The sequence below is a fragment of the Mandrillus leucophaeus genome, unplaced genomic scaffold (assembly GCF_000951045.1).
Source record: "Mandrillus leucophaeus isolate KB7577 unplaced genomic scaffold, Mleu.le_1.0 Scaffold914, whole genome shotgun sequence".
In the NCBI taxonomy this organism is placed as follows: Eukaryota; Metazoa; Chordata; class Mammalia; order Primates; family Cercopithecidae; genus Mandrillus; species Mandrillus leucophaeus.
Window position 1 is genome coordinate 63,671 of NW_012109964.1, and position 22,649 is coordinate 86,319.

General features: G+C 41.5%; 1 protein-coding gene across 1 annotated transcript in view; it reads right to left on the reverse strand.

The window, feature by feature from the left end:
- Window positions 1–22,649, reverse strand: part of TBC1D9 (TBC1 domain family, member 9 (with GRAM domain)) — a 149,704-nt gene that overhangs the window by 23,824 nt on the left and 103,231 nt on the right. The window contains exons 10-13 of the mRNA XM_011969841.1: window positions 17,755–17,969; window positions 15,791–15,908; window positions 13,675–13,960; window positions 13,244–13,373 (exon numbers count right to left, since the gene is read on the reverse strand). Of these exons, the coding sequence (XP_011825231.1) occupies window positions 13,244–13,373; window positions 13,675–13,960; window positions 15,791–15,908; window positions 17,755–17,969 (749 nt within the window). The remainder of the gene's footprint in view (window positions 1–13,243; window positions 13,374–13,674; window positions 13,961–15,790; window positions 15,909–17,754; window positions 17,970–22,649) is intronic.

The window sequence follows — 22,649 nt, forward strand, 5'->3', positions numbered from 1 at the left end:
CAGGCCAGCCTTGCCCGCGGCCTCCAGGCCCCGGTTGCTCCCCTTCTCCTCCATCTCTGCCGGGTACTCCTGCGCCTTCAGCCACTCCAGCTGGGCACTCCTTTGCAGTTCCAGGGCCTGGGTCACCCACTGCTGCAGGTACAGGAGCTCCTGCGGCTGCAGGTACAGGAACTCCTGCGGCTGCAGGAAGTGCTGCAGCGAAAAGAGCTGCAACTGCTGGGCGTGGTGCAGGGGGCTGTGGCCCGGAGAGTACAGGGCGGGGCAAAGGGGTGGCACGGTGGACCGTTCCATCAGCCCCGCAGTGTGAGGCAGGTGATCGCTGGGAATGACCAACAGCTGGCCCTACTGGGAGTCCCTGACAAACTGGTAGGCCGACGGCAGGGAGCCCCCACGGTTGGTAGGAACGCAGGGGCCATGCCCTAGTGCAGAGATGGGGGGCCCAAGCCCTAGAGGTGTCCGGCAAGCCACATGGACGTGCTGCCCCAGCGGGACAACCAGGGGTCTTGGCCAGATGGGCTGCGAGGTCCACAGACTAGCAACCCAAGCCTGCCAGCCCCGGGCCCGGGTCACCAGGACTTTGGAGTCCAGGCCCTTAGGAGCACAGCTGGTAGGGTGCAGGCAGGCCAGGTCAATCAGCTCCTTACTCTCTCTGAGCAGCTTCTCCTGATCTCAGTCCAGCCAGGCCCCCAGCAGCCGTTACTCCTGGTGTCTGGCCCAGGGTTCACACAGTCCTCATCTGCTAGGCTGTGCCCTTTCACATTACTCAGTGACAGAGGGCACTCCTGGTCTGCCAGCCCAGGCCCCAGCCGACCACTGCCGCTGCTATCCTTCTGCCAGGCCACGGCCACTGCAATGCCCACCGGCGGGTGTCACACTTCTGCCTCACCCTGGGCACCAGAGCCCTCGCACCCAAAAGCCTTGGCGCTCTCTGGCCTTTCCAGGCCCGCTTCAGCTGCCGGCCTCCACTTTTAACTACCCCTAAGCCACTATCCTCTCTTGCAAGAGCCTCTAAATACATCTCTGCGCTTCCTCCAGGCAATGCATCATTATCTTCCCCCAGTAGTAAGAATATCAGACAATGCTCTTCCTTTGTTTAAAATTCCAGTGATTTTTCATCCTCTCTCGGGATAAAATTCCAAGGCCTCTAAGCCCTTCATGCTCTTTCCACCTTTCACAATGCCCTCTCTGGCCAGCCACCACCAACCTCTTCTTACTCATCAGTTCTAGTGGCCTCTTCTTGTTCCCCAAGTGCATCATGCAGACTCCCTGCCAGCCACAGCCTGAGCACCGGCTGCTGGCTGCCCCTCTGTGCTTCTCTCAGACAGCACTGTGTTCGCTCCTCCATGGCACCTGTGTCTCTGCTAATTGTCATCTCACCAGAACAATAAACGCTCAGAGAAACAGTGTGTCCCCACCCTTCACTGTGCTGTGTTCCTTCTTACTTGCCTTTAGTACCACCTTGCATTTGTTTTTTTTCCTTTGTTTGTTTTTGCTTAGTAAATCTATCACTACTTACTCTATGGCAGAGACTGTGTGTGACCAAGACATGAGCTGAGGACAGTGCTGATTCACATGTAAGTGCTCAACAAATATTTGCTGAACTTAGGGGGTCCTCATGATCATCCCAGGAAGTAAGTGCTCTTCCTATCCCCATTTCAGAGACCAAGAAATCAAAGTCTAGCAAAAATCATCAACTTGCCCAAGTCTACACAGCTGGTAAGCAGCAAAGCTAAGTTTGAACCCAGGTCGTCAGATTCGAGAACTCGTGCTCTTAGCTCCATCCCGGGGAAACTTCCTAGCGCCTTACCTCTCTGACTGGCTGCACAGCACAGTAGGTACCCAATAACTGGCTAGGGATGCCAGATTCAATGAATAAATATATAGAAAATATAGGATGCCCAGTTAAATTTGAATTTCAGGAAAACAATAAATACTTTTTTACTATAAGTATATCCCAACCAATATTAATTAATCCTGTATTTTTTCTGACATCCCTATAAATAACACCTCTCTATAGATCAGTCTGTGTAGTGGAATCTGAACTATTATATTTCCTAAGTTGGAGTTTACAGCAAAAAAGACTATGCCTTTCTAGTACCTTTTACTTTCTGTTTTGAAAGGACTAATCCAGGGAATTCGGACCCAGGCATTCCTTTCAGATGATCAGAGCAGAAGAGTACACTGACATCTCTGAATCTGCCCAGTCCATCTTCCACCAGCAATGTGGTGAGTGGGTCTCAACCTTACAAAAGCAGGATTTATGGAAGAAACTTCTTATCTCCAAAGAAGTGCCTTCCAAAGGTGGAATTGGATTCTTCTCAACAATGAAGATGCAATATGCATTTGCACTGAAAAGCTGGAATTCAAGAGTTAGTAGGGGCTGCCATTAATGATGAAAAACAATTATATTTAATTCACTATGGGGTTTTATCTTTGGCTAGGAAAGAAAAACTTTCAAGGAAGGTAAGTCTTTTGATCCAAACAGAAAAGCAGTGAGCATCCATTGCAAATTACATGCCTAATGATGAAGAACTGGGAATTTATTACTTCAAACTGGGACATAGCATGCCTGTGATCAATAAAAAACACTAGCTGTGAGACAGAAGGAAAGATAGCTTTATTGTACCTACAACTGTCAGGGACATTAACATGCCATCTCATCTGCACCTTACAATAACTTTAGTGAGTCTAGACCACTACCTCTGTTTTATGAATGGGCAAACCAAGATTTGGAGAGGTTAGGTCCCCCAGAGTTCCACAGTGGTTGAGCTGCAAGTGGTCTGAGACCCAGATAAATAGCTTTGTAACTCCACCAACTACCATTCTATCATAGGCAGTAAGTTCTTCCTTGTCTCTGGGTTAAAAAGAACATAAATTGTGGAGCTAGACAAAATTTGATTCAAATTATTGTTCTTTGACTAATTAGCTATGTGAGTGAGCAATTCAGTTGAGTCTTTTGACCCTGTTTCTTCCTCTATAAAATGAGACCCCAAAGCTGTCCTTGTAAAACTGTGTTGGAGATAAAGATACATTAATATAAAGTACCAATAATAGTAACTAATATTAAACATTGGCTTCCTCACAAGCCTGACATTCAAACAGCCTGGTGTGTCTTATATCTAATTAATATCAACTAGAAATGGATTCTGCTATTTGTTAGGTAGGGGTCCTTCCTCAGCCAGGACTCTGCAACTAGCCAGAGACCGAACACAATGGCCCTTCCCTCTGGTGCAAATGGTCCCAACCTAAAAGGAAACCATGGACTCCAAGTTTCTGCTTGGCTGTTTCTGGAGGATTTGTAAAGGAATGCGAGCAATTAGAATGACATGGGGATCTCTCTCCCTCCCCTGACTTTGGGAGGGGCTCTGCCAGAATTAAATGCTAAAAACAGGACAAACAAAACTTGGCTCAGTAAATGCTGCAGCCAACATTTCCCATTACCCAAAACAAAGATACAGGTGTGGATATAACATACAATACCTTCTCCCAGGCATCGCATATTCCAGTTCCTTGAGAAGCGCTAGTTTACTAATGTAACTATAATACTTGTTCCAAACAGAATTTGTGCTGGAGGTAAGGGAGCCTATAATTATTCTTCTTCTTATTATTATTATTCTTCTTATTATTTTTTGTTGTTGTTTTGTGACGGAGTCTTGCTCTGTTGCCCAGGCTGGAAGGCAGTGGTGCGATTTCGGCTCACTACAAGCTCCGTATCCCGGGTTCACGCCATTCTCCTGCCTCAGGCTCCCGAGTAGCTGGGACTACAGGTGCCCGCCACCATGCCTGGGTAATTTTTTGTATTTTTTTTTTTTAAAGAGACGGGGTTTCACCATGTTAGCCAGGATGGTCTCGATCTCCTGACCTCGTGATCTGCCCGCCTCAGCCTCCCAGAGTGCTGGGATTACAGGTGTGAGCCACAGCGCCTGGCACAATTATTTTAATTTTCTAAAATTTCCCTTCCTTGAACAATAAACAAAATTATCCATCTTTGTTTATGTCTCTTCTCCAACTCAACTATTTTGAAAATTTTGTTTTGATGTAATACAACTCAATTCTTATCTGAATGTTTCTGTGGCCTGTTTCTAATATTTTCAGTTTAATTTCTAACATCTTTATTGGCAGAAAGGCAATTTATTATTTTTTTTGAGACAGGGTCTTACTCTAGTGTCCAAAATGGAGTGTAGTGGCATGATCACGACTCACTGCAGCCTCAACCTCCTAGGCTCAGATGATCCTCCCACCTCAGCCTCCCGAGTAGCTGGGACTATAGGCATGTGCCACTACGCCTGGCGAATTGTTGTATTTTTTTGTAGAGATGGAGTCTCCCTATGTCGCCCAGGCATGTCTCAAACTCCTGAGCTTAAGTGGTCTGCCTGCCTTAAGTGGTCATAACTCTGCCAGAAGTGGGCACATATTTTATATTTGAATACAGCTGAGATTATAGATGTGAGCCATGGCACCTGGCCAGAAAGGTAATTTTCAAAGCAGATGGTACTTCTTTTTGTTGCTTTGCCTCTGTGGGTCCTGATACCAACCAACAAATAGGTGTGTGGCCCTTCATTTCACACCACTTTCCTCCATCCTGCCTGCAGATGTTCCCTTTCTCTCCCCCAGACTTAGAACAAGGAGCAAGTAGCTCAGATAAAGGAACGAGGTGGAGATGAGTCTGTCTCAAGTTTATGTTCTCTGGCTCCTCCCACCCCACCATCATTCTGAGCAGAACAAGCGTTCCCCTGCCCACGCAGGGCAGTGTTTCTGTGATTTACTTTATCCTTCAAAGCTTACCCTGTGTTACTGGGAAGACAAGGATGGATGAAGAACAGATACAGATTTTTAAAAGAGACTGACCACAAGGTCAAGCTCAATCAAGTTCAGTCAGCCCTTCCTATCTAAATCCTCCAAAGAGAACTTGAAATATTTAAATGCTACAGCTTAAAAAGCACCCAGCAAAACAAAACAACAACAAAGCTCAGTGTAGGCCAGAGGGCCATGGAATGATGTGAATGAGTCTGCCCACCACAGGGAAATTCACTGAAATAAAAAGAAGGCATTGTTTCTAATATGCAAAGGTTATGGTTTATTTCTATTTTAAAATAAAACTAGGTCATCAAATGATGCTCAAAATGCCTCTTCGGTGTTTCTGAATTTGTGGGGTTCTTATTTTCCCAGTATGCAGAATGGGGTTCACTACTGTTAGCAGAAGGCTGAGCACCAGTGACACCTGAGAGACATTTCTTGATCAGACAAAAACTGCAAATACTGAAGATAGGAAACGAGGCTCTGCCTTGGACGACTGGGTGAGAGAGAGGAGAAATGGATGGAATGTGAGGCTTTAGGGTATAGAAAAGCCTAACATTACAGGAGGCAGAGCCCAAGAGACGAGAGAGGGGTTCTCACACACAGGGGGCTGCGAAGAAACAGCCCCACACGCTCTACCTTGACTTCTACGGGGGTGGCGTCTGTCTGCACCTGTGTACTTCTGTGTTTGGTGGGGAGTAGATGTTCAGGAGGGCAGAAGAGGAGGGTGAGGGCGGCAGAGGAGGCAGGAGATGATAAGAAGAAACAGGGATATGAATTCAGGTGAACAGAAAACTCTGGTGGAGTCCCATTTCATTGAATGGGCGGCCCTTTCTAGGGTACTCTGATCTCTGAAGAGTCTCCACCCCTGACTATCTTCCCATCCGGAAACACCCTCATAACTCTGCCAGAAGTGGGCACATATTTTATATTTGAATACAGTATTTATATTTTATGTAAAAATATATCATTTAATATTTTATGCTTCTTTAGGTGCCATGTCTTTTGAGATCTTTTGTCTACCAGAAAGGGCTAGAGAAACAGTTGTCACATAAATATGGAAATTACAAAAAACATTTCATTTCAATACTCCATGTGAACTATTAGCTGTAGTGTGAACATGCTGCTGATTAAATTACAAAAAATAACTAAGCACAGTGTCCAGTATCACTATATTTTTACCTAGAATTTATTTTGAAAGTTGCTGTAAAGCAGAAGTCATGAACAGGCAGCCAGTAGGCTAGAAAGTCCATGATGAATATTGTTTGGCCCAGGGAGTATTATAAAAAACAGCAACTTTCAAGTAAAATAAAGAGTTCCAACTTCTCTTGAAAAATAAAAAGTTTTGGCAGTAATGGTTCCTTGCCTCAGGTGCTAAAGAGACTGTCAACTCTAGCAGGTCCCAGCTGTCTAGTTCCATAAGCCCACCCTTTCCTACCACCTCCACTCCCTGCTGTCTAGTTCCATAAGCCCACCCTTTCCTACCACCTCCACTCCCTGCCCCATTGTTAAGTGCCTTGCTGAGTGACGCCACAGTCACGTGAATTTGTAATTCTGCTCTAGAGTATTTTCTTTTACTTTTTCTTTTTTTTGAGATGGAGTTTCGCTCTTGTTGCCCAAGCTGGAGTGCAATGGCAAGATCTTGGCTCACTGCAACCTCCGCCTCCCGGGTTCAATCGATTCTCCTGCTTCGGCCTCCCGAGTAGCTGGGATTACAGGCACCCGCCACCACGCCTGGCTGATTTTTTGTATTTTTAGTAGAGACGTGGTTTTGCTATGTTGGCCAGGTTGGCCTCAAACTCCTGACCGCAGGTGATCCACCCACCTTGGCCTCCCAGAGTGCTGGGATTATAGGAGTGAGCCACCACACCTGGCCTCTATTTTCTTTACATATATACCAATAATGTAAAGTTCGGCCTCTATAAAGGAGACATGCTTTTGACACCTGGGCATTGTAGAAAGGGCACAGTTTCATAGTCACATGTAGCAAGTGGGACACATAGCAAGTCCCAGATTTCACAGAAATTTTATAAAACCTGATGGCCCTCATGTTCTTCATCAGCAATATAGGGAAAATAATTCCTGCCTCTTTGGAATGGTGTAAGAATTTTATGCACACATAGGTAAAGCAATTAGTATGGTAGCTTTTATTATTCCTAGCATTGTTGATAAGAGAATGAGAAAGATGAAGAGAAGAGAAAAAACACGTTTTAAAATCAACAAAACCCGGCCAGGCACAGTGGCTCACGCCTGTAATCCCAGCACTTTGGGAGGCCAAGGCGGGCAGGTCACTTGAGCTCATCAGACAAGCCTGGCCAACATGGTGAAACGCCATCTTCACAAGAAAGACAAAGATTAGCGAGGTGTAGTGGTGCACACCTGCAGTCCCAGCTACTCAGGAAGCTGAGCTGGGAGGATGGCTTGAGCCTGGGAGGTAGAGGTTGGAGTGAGCCGAGATGGCACCACTGCACTCCAGCCTCGGTGATAGGCCAGACTTTGTCTCAATAACAACAAAAAAATCGCAAAACTTGCTAATGTTATAAGTGAGGTTCCATCAACAACTGGTGAGAACTAACTTGTAAGTCCACATTTTCTTTTGAGGTATAAACAAACTTTTAAAAATTAAACTTAAAATTCAAAGTCATGGATTAGCAAAAAATGCCACGCCCAAACTCACCTTATCGTTAGAGACACATAATGAAGAATTTATCTGTTAGAGATACATTCTTTTACAGGTGAAATAATATACTGTCTGGAGTTTGCTTTAAGTTACTCAAGGAAAAAGAGAAAAAAAGGTGGGGAGGAGTAATAAAACAAAGATCAGAAAAATGTTGATAATTGTTGGGACTGGATGATGGGTTAAAGGAAATGTATTATGTTATCCTTTGACTTGTACTGTGCTTGAAAATATCTAGTGCTGGCTGGGCGCGGTGGCTAACGCCTGTAATCCCAGCACTTTGGGAGGCCGAGGCAGGCGGATCATGAGGTCAGGAGATTGAGACCATCCTGGCTAACACAGTGAAACCCCGTCTCTACTAAAAAATATAAAAAATTTAGCCGGGCTTGGTGGCAGGTGCCTGTAGTCCCAGCTACTCCAGAGGTGGAGGCAGGAGAATGGCCTGAACCCGGGAGGCGAAGCTTGCAGTGAGCCGAGTTCGTGCCACTGCACTCCAGCCTGGGCGACACAGCGAGACTCTGTCTCAAAAAAAAAAAAAAAGAAGAAAATATCTAGTGCTGATAATGTATCCTCAGGGCTGAGCATGATACCTGGTATAAGAAAGGTGCCTATACAATCTTAAATAAAAATTTCCTTGGTTGGGCACGGTGGCTTATGCCCGTAATCTCAGCACATTGGGAGGCTGGGGTGGATGGATCACTTAAGGTCAGGAGTTTGAGAACAACCTAGCCAACTTGGTGAAGCTCCATCTCTACTAAAAATACCAAAAAATTAGCCAGATGTGGTGGTGCACGCCTGTAGATTCAGCTACTTGGGAGGCTGAGGCATGAGAATCGCATGAACACGGGAGGTGGAGGTTGCAGTGAGCCAAGATCAAGCCACTGCACTCCAGCCTGTGTGACAGAGGGAGACCCTGTCTCAAATTAAAAAAAAAAAAAAAAAAAAAAAAAAAAGATTTTGTTAATACATGAATAGACAAACGCTGTTTCTTGCATCTCTTGGGTCTTTCCCATATATAACCACATTATCTTTTTTGCTTGTCTGTTCCTTCAGCTCTCCCCCTCCTCCAATGTGTTGCACAGAAAGCAGAGATAACGTACTTCAAGAAGAATGCTCTTCAGTCTCCAGTGGCTGTTGGATGCCTTCCAAGTCAATTAGTGATTTCAAGACTCCCTACTAACCAGCTCCAGTGGACCAGTTGACCTCATGACCATCGGTACATCCGTAATTCCATCTCTCTTCTAATCCAGATAAACTCCCTTGGTCCTGACTTTAATGCAAGGGAGCTCTTACGTGGATACTGGCTGCTGCTTTCTAGCTGTGCAGCTTGGAAAAACTAGCTCAACCTCTCTTAACTTACATTTTCACCTTGAAATACGTTAACATTTACATGGCAGGGCTGCCTACAAGGCACCCAGCACCTTGCCCCACACATGGCAGGCTCTCGATGAGTAATAGCTATTATAGTAATCATTAATAAGCCAGAGACACATTACTCTAAGCTTTCACAAATGCCTATTCATCTTCACAGATTGTGCCTTCTGTTTTATTAGCCACATCCTTTCCCTGGTTAACACTTTTCAGACTAAACACACTGGGCTGGGTCATCTCGAACATGAAGCGGCTCTGTGACAGCTGTGTACCCACTTTAAGGCCTATTAACGTCCTCTTGTGCCTTCCAGGAGGGGCATCTCAGTCTATGAATCAAACTTAAAGATTGGGACTTTGTCTTTTACTTCTATATTACTCTGCCCAAAGTGCAGGGCTTCACACAAGGGTCTACGCAGAAGAAAACTGGAGTCTCATACCACCTGCACAATTCCTTTCAACAGAGGCTTAGGGGAACTTATAATGGGTGAGATTTTCCCCACGAGGTATTTATGAAGTGAACTTATCAATATCAGACTGATTTCTAGCAACCTCGGGAGCCCTTAACTAAATCTCAAAAGATGAATGTGCTTTCAGGATTTCTTTCCTATGTTTCAATTGTCACAGCTAATTATCCTGAGGAACAGAAAGAAATGCATTGTGTACCTGAGAACATTCAGGTGTCATGCCTGAGCCCAAACCAGATTCTTATCTACATCAGTGATTAGCCCCATTCTGCCAGTGCAGTGAATCTCAACCCTGACCGGACATTTGGAATCACCTGGGAAATTTTTTTAAAAATACATACTCTTGGGCTTCATGCCTAGATTCAGATTTAATTGGCCTGGGATGGAGCCTAGGAGTTTGTTTTTAAAAGCTTAGCTTAAAAAAAAAAATTAAGTGATTTAATGCACAGGCAGGATTGAAAACCACCAATTTACTGGTTAGGAGGGAGAAAACGATCAGCAAGAGTTCGTGGTGTTCTCTTAAAGTTGATGTACAAGGCATTAGAGAGCCACTGGAAACATGAGCAGAGTAGTGACACTTAAGCAGAGAAGAGAAAACAAAAACCCAGTTACCATGCACCGAAAGACCTGGTAATATAGGCACTGACATAAGTTAAAAGGATTGTCTTTCCAGGCAGACGAAGGGAACTGCAGCTTTGTCCTGTTACGATAGGATGCTTGGCAACCTGAGGGCCACCATTAGGGATCAGCCCAAGAGGATGTAAATGGAAATCAGCCCTTGGCCTTGTCTCAATTTCTTTGCTTTCCCTTTAAAAAGGGGCAAAGTGCTGACTTCAGCATGAAGCTAGCTTATCTGCTGTTGAGAATAAAGCTGAGTTGCCACATACTAACCTTTAATTTTTAGGAATAATGTTCAAAATCCTAAGGAAATTGAACACTTGAACAAAAGATTCTTAGCAAAACAATTTTACTTCTGCTCAGAGAAGAAGAATTTTACTTCTGTGCCTCCTTGGCCAGTTGCCATGAGAGCACATCTGAACAAAGGGCATGAGAGCCTTTATTCCTGATGCAGGACCTGCCCCTGTACCCTTTCCCCATTGGCTGGGGTCGGGTCATACAATCTAAACTAATCCCGGTTGGCCAAACATTTGATTTTTTTAGATAGGGTGGGAACGTAAAAGAAAGTGGAGAGAAAGAGGAAGCGGGTGTCCGTAATGAACAAGAAAGTGAGTCCTCCTTCCAAATAAGGAAAGGAATGTGAGCTGGTACTGATAACGCTTGGTACTGAGGCGGCACTAGGCATCTAACAAAGGCAAAAAGGAAAAAGGAGAAAAAGAAGAAAAAGGCAGGGCGTACTATGAATTAAAGAATAAAAGATTGATCAGATAATTGGAAGAGAAACCCCATTGTATCCCACAATACTTTGGTGCAGAATTCTTTTAACAATAAAGGTCTGAGGATTCCTTTAGAAAAGCAACCCACAGATAGAAAAGCTCTTGCTTACATCATACAGTACTATTCCAAAGTCCTGGGGACAATGATTTTTTTAAATGCATATGGAAATAGTTTTGGAGATAGTAAGATGAAATATTCATTCTTTATATCTAATCGTGGAAACATAAATTGAAACATACTTTATGGAAATTTGACAGTGTGTGCCAATAGCTTGATCATTCTTTTTTTTTAATCTAATTTTTTTAACCCAAACTTTTAATTTAAATTCATTTCTAGGATTCTAAGACAATAATCAGAGATGTGATATTTGGGTACAAGTTTATCTTAGAATGCTATATAATACTGAAAATTTGGAAGAAATCGAAGTAAGTGTCTAACAAAAGGGAACTAGGTAAATAAATTTTGTTACCTCATTAAAGCAGAATACAATTTAGTAAAATCATGCCTTCAAATAATATTTAATATATTAGGGAATGCTCATGGTATACATAGAAAATGACAAAGCAGTATTTAGAAGGACCTTTTTTAAAGAAGTGTATGTTGTAAGTATAAAAACATACTTAAGGGAAATGTAAAATGCTTATAGGATACAGTTTATTTTTTTCATCCTATTTCCCTACAATTTCTAAAATAAACATGTATTGCTTTTATGATTCTAAAACAAAACATTTTGCTTTCAATATATATGGAGTTTCAATGAAGATTAAAAAAATAATTACCAGTCTGTCTCATTATGAGTTAAGGACAAACATTTCTGAAAAGATTTCTATATCCATAGCAATTTTTTTAAAGCACTAAATTTTTTACTTTAAGAGAGGCTTTCTGATCTCACTCCATTCCTCACTATTTCTCTCCTATGCACTTTGTTGCTAGCTGGAATACTGACAATCACCAGTCAAAATCACAAACATCTGTAGAGAGCACAGTGTGCTCAGCAGAATACTCATGCTTTCTCTTTCTTAGTGATCATTTCTATAAAAGTTTAGAGAATCAAGGATCAGGAAATGAAGAAACCATCAAGTGTTATGAGCACTTGGGGCCTCACAAACCACCAGGTGGTTAAGGGGCAAGTGGCACTGTGGTTCCTTCACCCCAAGAAGCGTATTAGTTCTGTTGTGAGATTGAGCAGCAGATCAGGCTGATTCCAGGGTCATGATGGACAAGAACGCATTCTCCTCCACCCAGGCCAAGCAATTTTAGAGGAATCCTAGGACTTTGGTCTACTCTGGGCTATACAGGCTATTCTAAGTGCCTCAGACTGTCTACTTCAAAGAAACCCTAAGTACTTAGCATGGGAACAGAAAGCAAATTGATTTGTGAAGGTCAGCCTCCCCATGCCCACTCTCAACAGCCCCTCCTTCATCTACAAAGAGTTGAAACTGAGCTGCTACTAGATCAGGCTTCAGGATGGGAATGGTAAAGCGCTGGAGAGCCACAGCTTGTCTTGCCATGTGCTACTATGTAATCATCAAGACATCCAGGCTCCATTCAGTGTCCATCTCTGGAGGTCAAAGCTGTCAGCTAGCACAGAACTACTTACTTCTGACCAGTAGTTCTCACAGTGTAGAAGGAAGCAGGTAAGCCTATGGTCTCAATGTTTTTATTCTCCCTAAAACGCATGTTGAAAATTAATCCCCATCACAGCAGTGTTGGAAAGTGGGGTCTCATAGGAGGTATTTAGTGTGGAGTCCTAATTAGGGAAAGGGAATTGGGCTAGCAGGACCCAGGGAAAGCAAAATAAATATATATATAAATAAATAAACAAAACAAATAAGCTATAAGTCTACCCTTCTTCATGATCAAGGACACATAGCTCTCCTGTACAAATAACTCATAATTTCCTGTGCCCAGCTATCACCAGACCCTCGGCTGACAGAAAAATGCAAGTTAGCTCACTACAACCTCGGCGTTCTCAGTACTGCACAAAGCCCTTTCCAGCACACAGCACAAGAACCATCCTATAAAATCCCCAGCAAGCCTTTGTCTCTTTGCAGTTAACTCCTCTCTTGCTAACTTGCCCATTGCATCCTTGAAATGTATTTTTATGCTTTCCTTAATAAATCTGCTTTTCTTTACTTACAACTGCCTTGGTAAATTCTTCCTACTGTCCACATGATACCAGCCTCAGATAGTTGCCAATCACCTGCAACATTTAGGTCATGAAGACTCTGCCTTCACAAATGGATTAATGTCACTATAAAAAGGTCTTATGAGCATGGGTTCTCTCTCTTCTGCTAGTGAAGACGTGGTATTCCTCCCCTCTGGAGGACACCGCATGCAAGGTGCCATCTTGGAAGCAGAAAGTCCAGGCCCTAACCTGCCAATGCCTTGATTTGGGGTGTCCCAAAGTCTAGAATTGAGAAATAAATATTTGTTCTTTGCCCAGTCTGTGGTATTCTGTTACATCAGCACAAAACAGGCAGCAACGGAAGTGTGGAATGCATGGTCAAGCTCTGCTCAGCTAGGAAACAAGACCTACCTCGTAGGAAGTTCTGATGAGTCTGAAGATGTCTACCTCAGGGTAAGGTTCCACATCATCGCTGAGCAAGGAGTGGAGGTGAGGAATGGGAGGCAATGTGCTGTCTTTATTGGTCACACTGTCTAAATACCTGGAAGAAGAATGCATCAGAAGTCACACGGAGAAGAAACTGGAATCCTCCCATTATAATTCTCCTATCATTTTCTGCAAGTTCTACATTTTAAAACAAAGGACTAGAGTTTCTTTAAAGATGGAAAGAGAGAAAGAAATTCTGTTAATTTCTAAAGAAAAAGCATATGAAAATAAATCATCAGCCACAGGAAGAAGTGGGTATTATGACCACCATCAAATCAGTTAAGACTAATGAAATGAAGAGAAAGCAAGAGGAAGAAAACCGGAGGTGGTTTTCAAAGTGAGGCTTAGTACGATACCTTCCCAAAACGGTCATGGCCTCCCCATCATCCTTGCAGTTCAACAGTTTGTCCACATTTGCATCCAGCACAGCTAGGGCCAACTGGAATATCACTTTAATTCCTTCATAGAAGAAACAGTCAACAACCACAACTGCACTCTCAAAAGGCATCACACTGAGAAATAGTGTGAGGAACCAAGACAGGGAGATGGTGGAAATCACGCCCAGGTCTTGCATGCAGTCATACAGCTGTGGGACGTAGTCTCGTGCTAGCTCCTCAAAGACACCTTGGTCCACCAGTGCACCTGTGGCAGCGAGATACACAAAAAGGCACAGCTTAGCCAACTACACAGTGTAACTAAAGAATCCATTCAAACAACTTGACTAATAATCCAGTTCACAATGACTGCTAGCACAGGACTCTGTTCCTTTCTGCTAACTGTTCTGCTGTGACTGTTACTAGACCAAGGTGTCAACACAGCTCAGTCACCAGATTAGTTCTGGCTGCATCTTCTTTTTCGGGGCTCTTCCTGCCCCGTTTTCCCTTCCAAAAAAGAACAATCACATGACAATTATAAGGGTTGTTAAGAAAGCCAGTTTATAAAGTTTCATGACATACAATTAGTTATTGTGTTGGCAACATAATGTTTGGTTTGGCATGAAATGTACATCCATGTATAGTCATGCATCACTTAACAATGAAGACATGTTCTAAGAAATGGGTTGTCAGGTGAATTTGTCATGTCAACATCTTAGAAACTACTCACACAAACCTAGGCGGTAGAGCCTTACTACACACCTAGGCTATATGGCATAGCCTATTGCTCCTAGGCTCCAAACCTGTATAGTACATTACTGTACTAAATACTGTAGGCAACTATAACATAATGGTAAATAGTTGTGTATCAAAACATAGAAATGAAACAGTAAATATACAGTATTATAATCTAATGGGACATCTGTTGTATATGCAGTCCGTCATCAGCCAGAACATCAACAGTTCCAATGACTACAGTTCCAAATGTACATCTAAGCAGCTTAGCTGGCAAACTTTTGTTTATCAAAATAGTATTAATAATAATAATCCCAGCACTTTGGGAGGCTGAGGCAGGTGGATCATCTGAGGTCAGGAGTTCAAGGCCAGCCTGGCTAACATGGTGAAACCCTGTCTCTACTGAAAATACAAAAATTAGCCAGGCATGGTGGCAGGAGTCTGTATAGTCCCAGCTACTCAGGGACTGAGGCAGGAGAATCGCTTGAACCCGGGAGGCAGAGGTTGCAGTGAGCCAAGTTCACGCCACTGCACTCCAGCCTGGGCGATAGAGCGAGATGGTCTCAAAAAAAAAAAAAAAAAAAAAAAAAATCACACTTCTGGATGCATGGTGCCCATATATTAATCATTTTTTTAAAAAATTACTTTTTTTAAAACTTAAAAGCATTCCTGTTGTACACATTCATGATCAACTTAAGGACATTTTTGATAATATTTTCATAATCAAATTCATGTGCAAATGTTTAGAAATATAGAAAGAACGCAAGTGAGAAGCATAAACAATATACTGTATGACCCTAGCAATGAAAAGCTTGTCCTGCTAAAATGAATCACTGACATTTGACAGAATTACAAGGAGTTACAGCAATAATTTAAATCCTTAAAACAGGTGTTTGCTCTGCAATAAAACCAGTCCTGAAAAATACCTTAGAAACCTAGTTTTCAATAAACCTCTATATTCTATTTTTTCCACCCCATTTTTTTTTTTTTTTTTTTTTTTTTTTGGGAATACCTCTGTATTTCATAGGTTCCCATCCTCTTTATTAATTTTCTTATCAAATCTCTTTGTGTTGATGGTACGTATACCTGGTGTAGCTCTCACATGTCAGAGTGACACACACATCAAATATTTTCTAAAATAATTTCTGGAGCAGTGATATGTGTGTAGTCCCTTAAACTCCATGGGGCTCCTTTGTATACAACCTATATTTATTCAACCTCTCTCATTTCCATTTTGAAAAACTGGAGTAGTCTGAAACTCTTCTGGCTTATGGTGACCAGAAATAGTGTTCCGGCTGGTACTTCTCTAAAAACATCTTTTTGACAAGACATAGGTTGAAATGTTAAATGCATCTCCACCTACCCACAACTCTGGTGTTGTAGTAATCTGGGAGCATGCGCTCACACAAAGCCACGAGCAGCCAGAAAGCTTCCTCCTCTTTGGCATAAAGCAGCAGCACTGAAGTGACAATATTCATGGCCTAAAAAAGTGAAAGAGGATGTCAACAAATACAGTTTAAAATATAAGAAATTCTGTTAGCATATTAAAATTACTCAGTTATTCTCACAGGGGCTGGCAAACCTTTTCTGTGAAAGGCCAGATAAACATGTTTAGGCTTTGGAGGCTATACATAGTCTCTTGTCACACATTCTTCTGAGTTTTGTTTTATGACCCTTTAAAAATGTAAAATCCTGAGTCCTTGAACCAGTAAGTGTGCAGAGTCTTCCTCAGCACCAATATTCACCAGACAGAGCCCTGAACTCCTACTGGCAAACCCCTATTCCAAAAATTTGCCCAAAGGCTATTTCACAAAGCTTTTAACCTGCTAAAATCTCTCAATGTTCTTAATTCAGTGAGGTAAACATTTCCTTTGTAACTTTCCATAATGGTTTCTATAATCAGGTACACATGGCTCCAGGCTTTCCTCAGAGAACAATGAAACCTTTCAGACTTGGAGTCCTCACCCAACATTTTCATCTGGAGAGAGATGGTAGTGATAACTGAGAGTGATTTAAATTCTAAAGTAACTGTACTTTATTAAAAGATATTATCAGATACCTCATAACCACTCTAGACCCAACTACTTTAATAGTCTTCTTAATTAAAAAGAGGAAGATTAAAAGATAAATATGAACTTCATTATATTAGAGGCCAATTACCTCCTATGCTTTTGATCTCCTAGAAACCAGTAACTGTTCATCAGGCTTCTACAATATAATTTCAAAAAAGGTATTTTGGTTTAATAGGCTCTTTCTTGTAAGTCTTACTCATTTTGTTCCCAAGTGATATCATCATGGAAATTCCACTTGAGAATTAACCTGCTGATCCTAGTACATGATGATGGTCCCTGCCAGTTCAGTGGAGATAGGTTTTTTAGGGGTCTACCTTGTAACAGGCTCTGGACTAGGTATTGGAAGATGAGGGACACAGTGGTGATATCTTGCAGGTCCTAAATGCTGGTGTTAGATAAAACAAAGATGAAAAGGTTAACTAGTCTGTGTGGGGGGTTATTTAAATTGAAAGTTATAAAAAGGTAAACTAATGCAGTAGAGGGAGACTAACATGTGCATGCACGTGCACTTGCGTGTTGAAGTAGGAGTTCAGCCTCTTTTAGCTTTTGCTGGATTGTCAGGGAAGGCCTCTATGACGATATAGCCTTTGATTCTAAGGTCACGTTATTTTGGAGCTTCCCAAATTTTGGCATCTATACCAGTACAAGAGATGACTTTTGTTGGTATGTAGGCACCTTTCTTAATACTAAGTTAAGCATTTATTTTAGTGTGTATTAAGACATAACCCTAGCATATAAAAGCTCTATTTAAGGACATTATTACTTAAGAGGATGCAAAGGAGGAACACTGTGGCGAACCACAGTGACAGGCCTGGTGCTCAGGATGCTCTCTCTTACTCCAGGGTGGGATGAGGGTTGAGGCAGAGAGTGATCAGAAGGATCTTCTCCAGGTCACCTAGCTAGACAGTGGTGAATCCAGAAAGGGCTCCTCCGCTCAGTGCAGTGGTTCTCAACCCAGGATGATTCTGCCTCTCAGACACTTGGCAATATCTAGAGACATTTTTGGTTGTTACAACTGGGGATTTTCTACCAGCATCTAGTGGGTAGGGGCCAGCGATGTTACTAAACATCCTACAAAGAACAGAACAGCCCATACAACAAAGAATTAACCAGTCCAGAGTGTCAACAGTGCCAAGGTTGAGAGGGCCTGGTGAAGTCATAGTTCTGTTAACCGTAAACCTTCCTTCCCACTATGTGTTGGCAAATAAATAGAAATTTTATTTATTTTTTAGCATAAACCACCTGTGACATTTACCTGGCAATACCCTATGTTGGGATTTCGAAAAGCATAAGCTGTTAAGACTCTCCTTAGTGCAGCAATGCCCATTTCATTCTGAAAAGCTGGGTGTTCTGGAAGGGAGCGGTGTAAATCCCTCTCAATCTCCTCCGTGGCGAGATTATACTTCCCCATGGACTTCTCCACTAAGTCTTCATAGTACCCAGGATGTGTGGCCTTTTCATTGATGGCACCTGAGATATATCCAACAGATACAATATCAAAAATGTGAGCACTCTGCCCTTTGGTTTGCAACTACAGCTTACGATTGAACCGCTTTACTTCCCTACCTCTCAAAGGAAACTTGTAAGAGAAGGTGAAATCACAGATGTGGTATGTTGCAATCGTGGCTAGACTGGTGAATTTTCCTGTGGCCTCCTTCCCTCTTTCAGTTCCATAGTAGGCTGGCTACTTAAAAACTTTCCTAAGGTAGAGGTTCCCAAGCTACAAAACCATGCACCGCGGAACGCCCACAGACAGTCCCAAGGGACCGCTTAGGACCACAGGTGGGGAGGTCATCATCACAAGCCAGGCTGAGGCTTCACCTTCTCATTGCTCTCTTCAACCCCAGCAGCTCTGCTTTTATTTTATTGTGGTTTTCATTAAGATTTCACTTGAAAAAGGAGGGTCTGCCTCTCAAAATAAGTTTGAAAACTGCCTGCTAACCTGTTAGTTCTGAAGGGTTTAACAGTCATATTGAGGAGAAGGTGGAGATAGTTGGTGGGGTTTTTCAAATTGCAGAGAGTGGTAAGAGTATTCCTAGCAGTGGTGAGTCATCATTAGTGATGGAAGTTCCTTGGGTGGTGGGGATGAGGATGGAGAATTATACTAAACCTCATCTACTTGAGATACTTACACTTTAAGATTCTTTAAGACAGAAAAACCCTATATGCAAGTATCTACTTCTCAATCTAAATTTTAATTACATTACTGTTGGGAAGACTGAATATTCACATGCAGAAGAATGAAAATGAACCCTTTTTTTTATACCATGTACCAAAATTAATGCAAAATGGATTAAAGTTTTAACACAGTTCCTGAAACCATAAAACTGGTAGAAGAAAATATAGAGAGAAAATGCTTCTTGACACTGATATGGCAATTATTTTTTGGATGTGACACCAATAGCACAGGCAGCAAAAGCAAAAATCAGACAAGTGGGATGGCATCAAACTAAAACGCTCTGCACAGCAAAGGAAGCAATCAAAAAGCAACTTAATGGCAGAAAATATCTGCAAACCATATGTCTGATAAGGGGTCAATATACAAAATATATAAGGAATTCACAGAACTCAATAGTCTAAACCAAACAACCTGATTTTAAAATGGGCAAAGGAAATGAATAGACAGTTCTCAGAAGAAGGTATACAAATCACCAACAGGTGATTTAAAAGTGCTCAACATCACTAATCATCAGGGACATGCAAATCAAAACTACAATGAAATACCACCTCATACCTGTCAGAATGGCTATGATCAAAAAGACAAAAGATAACAAGTGTTGGCAAGGATGTGGAGAAAAAGGGAACCCTTGTACCCTGTGGTGGGAATGTAAATTGCTACAGCCATTATAGAAAACAGTATAGACACTCCCTAAACTAAAAATAGAGCTACCTTATGGTCCAGTAATTCCACTCTAAGCATATATCCAAAATAAGTGAAATCAGTATCCTGAAGAAATATCTGCACTCCCATGTTTATTGCAGCATTTTCACAACAGCCAAGATATAGAAACAATCTAAATGCCCATTAAGAGATGAATGCATAAAGAAAACGGGGCATATATACAAAATGGGATACTATATTCAGCCTATAAGAGGGGAAGTTCTGTCATTTTTGATAAAGTGGTTGAACCCGGAGGACATTATGTTAAGTGAAATAAACCAGGCACAGAAAGACAAGTAATACATGTTCTCAGTTATATATGGAATCTAATATAGTCAAACTCATAGAAACAGAGAGTAGAATGGTGATTACCAGGAGCTAAGGAAGGGGGAAAATGGAGAGATGTTGGTTAAAGGGTATAGAGCTTCAGTTATAAGAAATGAAAATGTTCTGAAGATCTCATGTAATACTGTGTTGTACACTTGAAATTTGCTAGAGGGTAGATCTTAAGTATTCTCTCACCAAACTCTCCCCACCAAAAAAAAACAAGAAAAAAAGACAAAAAGAAAAAACATAGTAACAATGTGAGGTAATAGGTATGTTAAATTAGCTTGATTACAGTAATCATTTCACAATGTATATCAAATCGTCAAATTAATACACCTTAAATATATATAATTTGTATTTGTCAATTATATCTCAACAATGCTGGAAAAAATGAATGAGTTCATGAAGGCTTCAGGATACAAGATCAATACACAAAACCTATAGGCTAGCAATGAATAATCTGAAAATGCAAGTAAGAAAAGAATTCCCTTTACCACAGCATCAAAAAGAATAAAATAGTTCAGAATAAATATAACAAAACACATGTAAGAGTTGCACACGGCAAACTAAAAATATTGCTCAAAGAAATTGACAAAGACTTAAATAAAAGACATTCTGTGTTTATGGGTTGGAAGACTTAATGTTGTTAAGATAGAAAAACTCCCAAATTGATCTACAGATTCAACACAATACCTATCAAAATCCCAGATGTCCTTTTTGCAAAAATTGGCTAGCTGGTCCTAAAATTCATATGCAACTTCAAGAGACTCAAAAAAGAACAAGAAAATTGGAGGACTCACACTTCCCAATTTTAACTTACTGCAAAGCTACAGTAAGCAAGACAGTGAAGTACTGGCATAAAGACAGACATAGAGATCAATGGACTAGATTTAAGAGTCCAGAAATAAATCCTAATATTTAAGGTCTATTAATTTTTAACAAGGGTGCTAAGATAATTCAATGGGGGAAAGAACAGTATTTTCAACAAACGGTGCTAGGACAACTGGATATTCATACAGAAAAGAATGAATTAGACTATCACCTTCATCTCACACCACATAAAAAATTAACTCAAGGTCGGGTGCAGTGGCTTATGCCTGTAATCTCAGCACTTTGGGAGGCCTAGGCGGGTGTATCACGACGAGGTCAGGAGTTTGAGACCAGCCTGACAAACATGGTGAAACCCTGTCTCTACTAAAAATACAAAAATTAGCCACGCATGGTGGTGCATGCCTGTAATCCCAGCTACTCAGGAGGCTGAAGCAGGAGAATCACTTGAACCGGGAGATGGAGGTTTCAGTGAGCCGAGATCATGCCATTGCACTCCAGCCTGGGCGACAGAGTGAGACTCAGTCTCCAGAAAAAAAGAAAAAAAAATTAACTCAAAATGACCTAACTGTAAGAGCTAAAACCATAAACTCTTAGAAGAAAGTATAGGTGTAAATCTTCATGTCATGAGAGCAGAGGACAAAAGAAAAAATAGACAAATTGTTATTTCATTAAAATTAAATTTTTTTGTGCTTCGAAGGATACCATCAAGACAGTGAAAAGACAATGCACAGAATGGGAGCATTTTTTAGAAAAAAATCTGATAACCAATTTGTATCTCAAATATGTTTAAAACTTTCACAACTCAATAATGAAAAGATAACCCAATTAAGAGCAGGCAAAGGATCTGAGTACATATTTCTACAAAGAAGATATAGAAGTGGTCAGTAAGTGCATGAAAAAATGCTCAACATCATTATCCTTCAGAAGAATGCAAATCAAAATAATGTTTAACCTTTAAAAGGTTAAACATAGAGTTACCATACGAACCAGAAATTCCACTTCATTCATATATTCAAGAGAAATAGAAGCAGGTGTCCATACAAAAACCTGTATTTAAAAATATTTTAAACTTTCTAATTTTCTAAATTTTAAATCTGTGTTTTATTTTTTGAGAGAGGGTCTTGCTGAGTTACCCAAGCTGGGGTGCAGAGGTCTGATCACGGCTCACTGCAGCCTCAACCTCCCAGGCTCAGACGATCCTCCCATCTCAGATTCTTGAGTAGCTGGGACTCCATGTGCATGCCACCACACCCAGCTAGTTTTAAAAAAATTTGTTTTGTAGAGATGGGGTCTCACTATGTTGCCTGGGTTGGTCTCAAACTCCTGGGCTCAAGTGATCCTCCCGCCTTGGCCTCGCAAAGTGCTGGGATTACAGGCATGGGCCACTGTGCCCAGGACACACAAAAACACGTAGATGAACATTCATAGCAGCATTATTCATAGGAACCACAAAGTAGAAACAACCTAAATGTTTATCAACTGAAAAACGAATGAACAAAGTGTAGTATATCCATACAATGATATAATATTTGGCCATAAAAAGGAATGAAATGCTGATACATGCTACAGCATGATGGAACCTTGAACACAGTACGCTATGTGAAAGAAACCAGTCACAAAAAACTACATATTATATGATTCCATTTATACAAAATGTCTAGCAACAGAAAGTAGTCTGGTGGTTGCTTGGGGCTGGGAGTGGGCTTGAGGGGAATGGAACTACCAGTCTGTATTTCCAAACAGTTTATATCTATTTTCTAAATGGATAAAAGGTATGGGGTATTTTTGGGAGATGACAAATGTTCTATAATTGTGATCATTGTACAATTCTGTGAATATACTAAAAAAAAAAAAAAAAAAGCCACCGAATTATACACCTTAACTAGTAAGTTCTGAATTGTATCTCAATAAAGATATCATAAAAATATATAAATGATATATATATTGACAGGGTATACACTCACATTTCATAATTCAGAAAATTGGAGTCCCAAGATTCCTGGACTGGCCCAGGCCTCGTCTCTGACAGTCACTAAGAGAGCTGGCCTCACCACTCACGCTTGCCCTGGAAAAGCCAACCCGGCTGACAGGGACATAACGCTGGCTTTTGC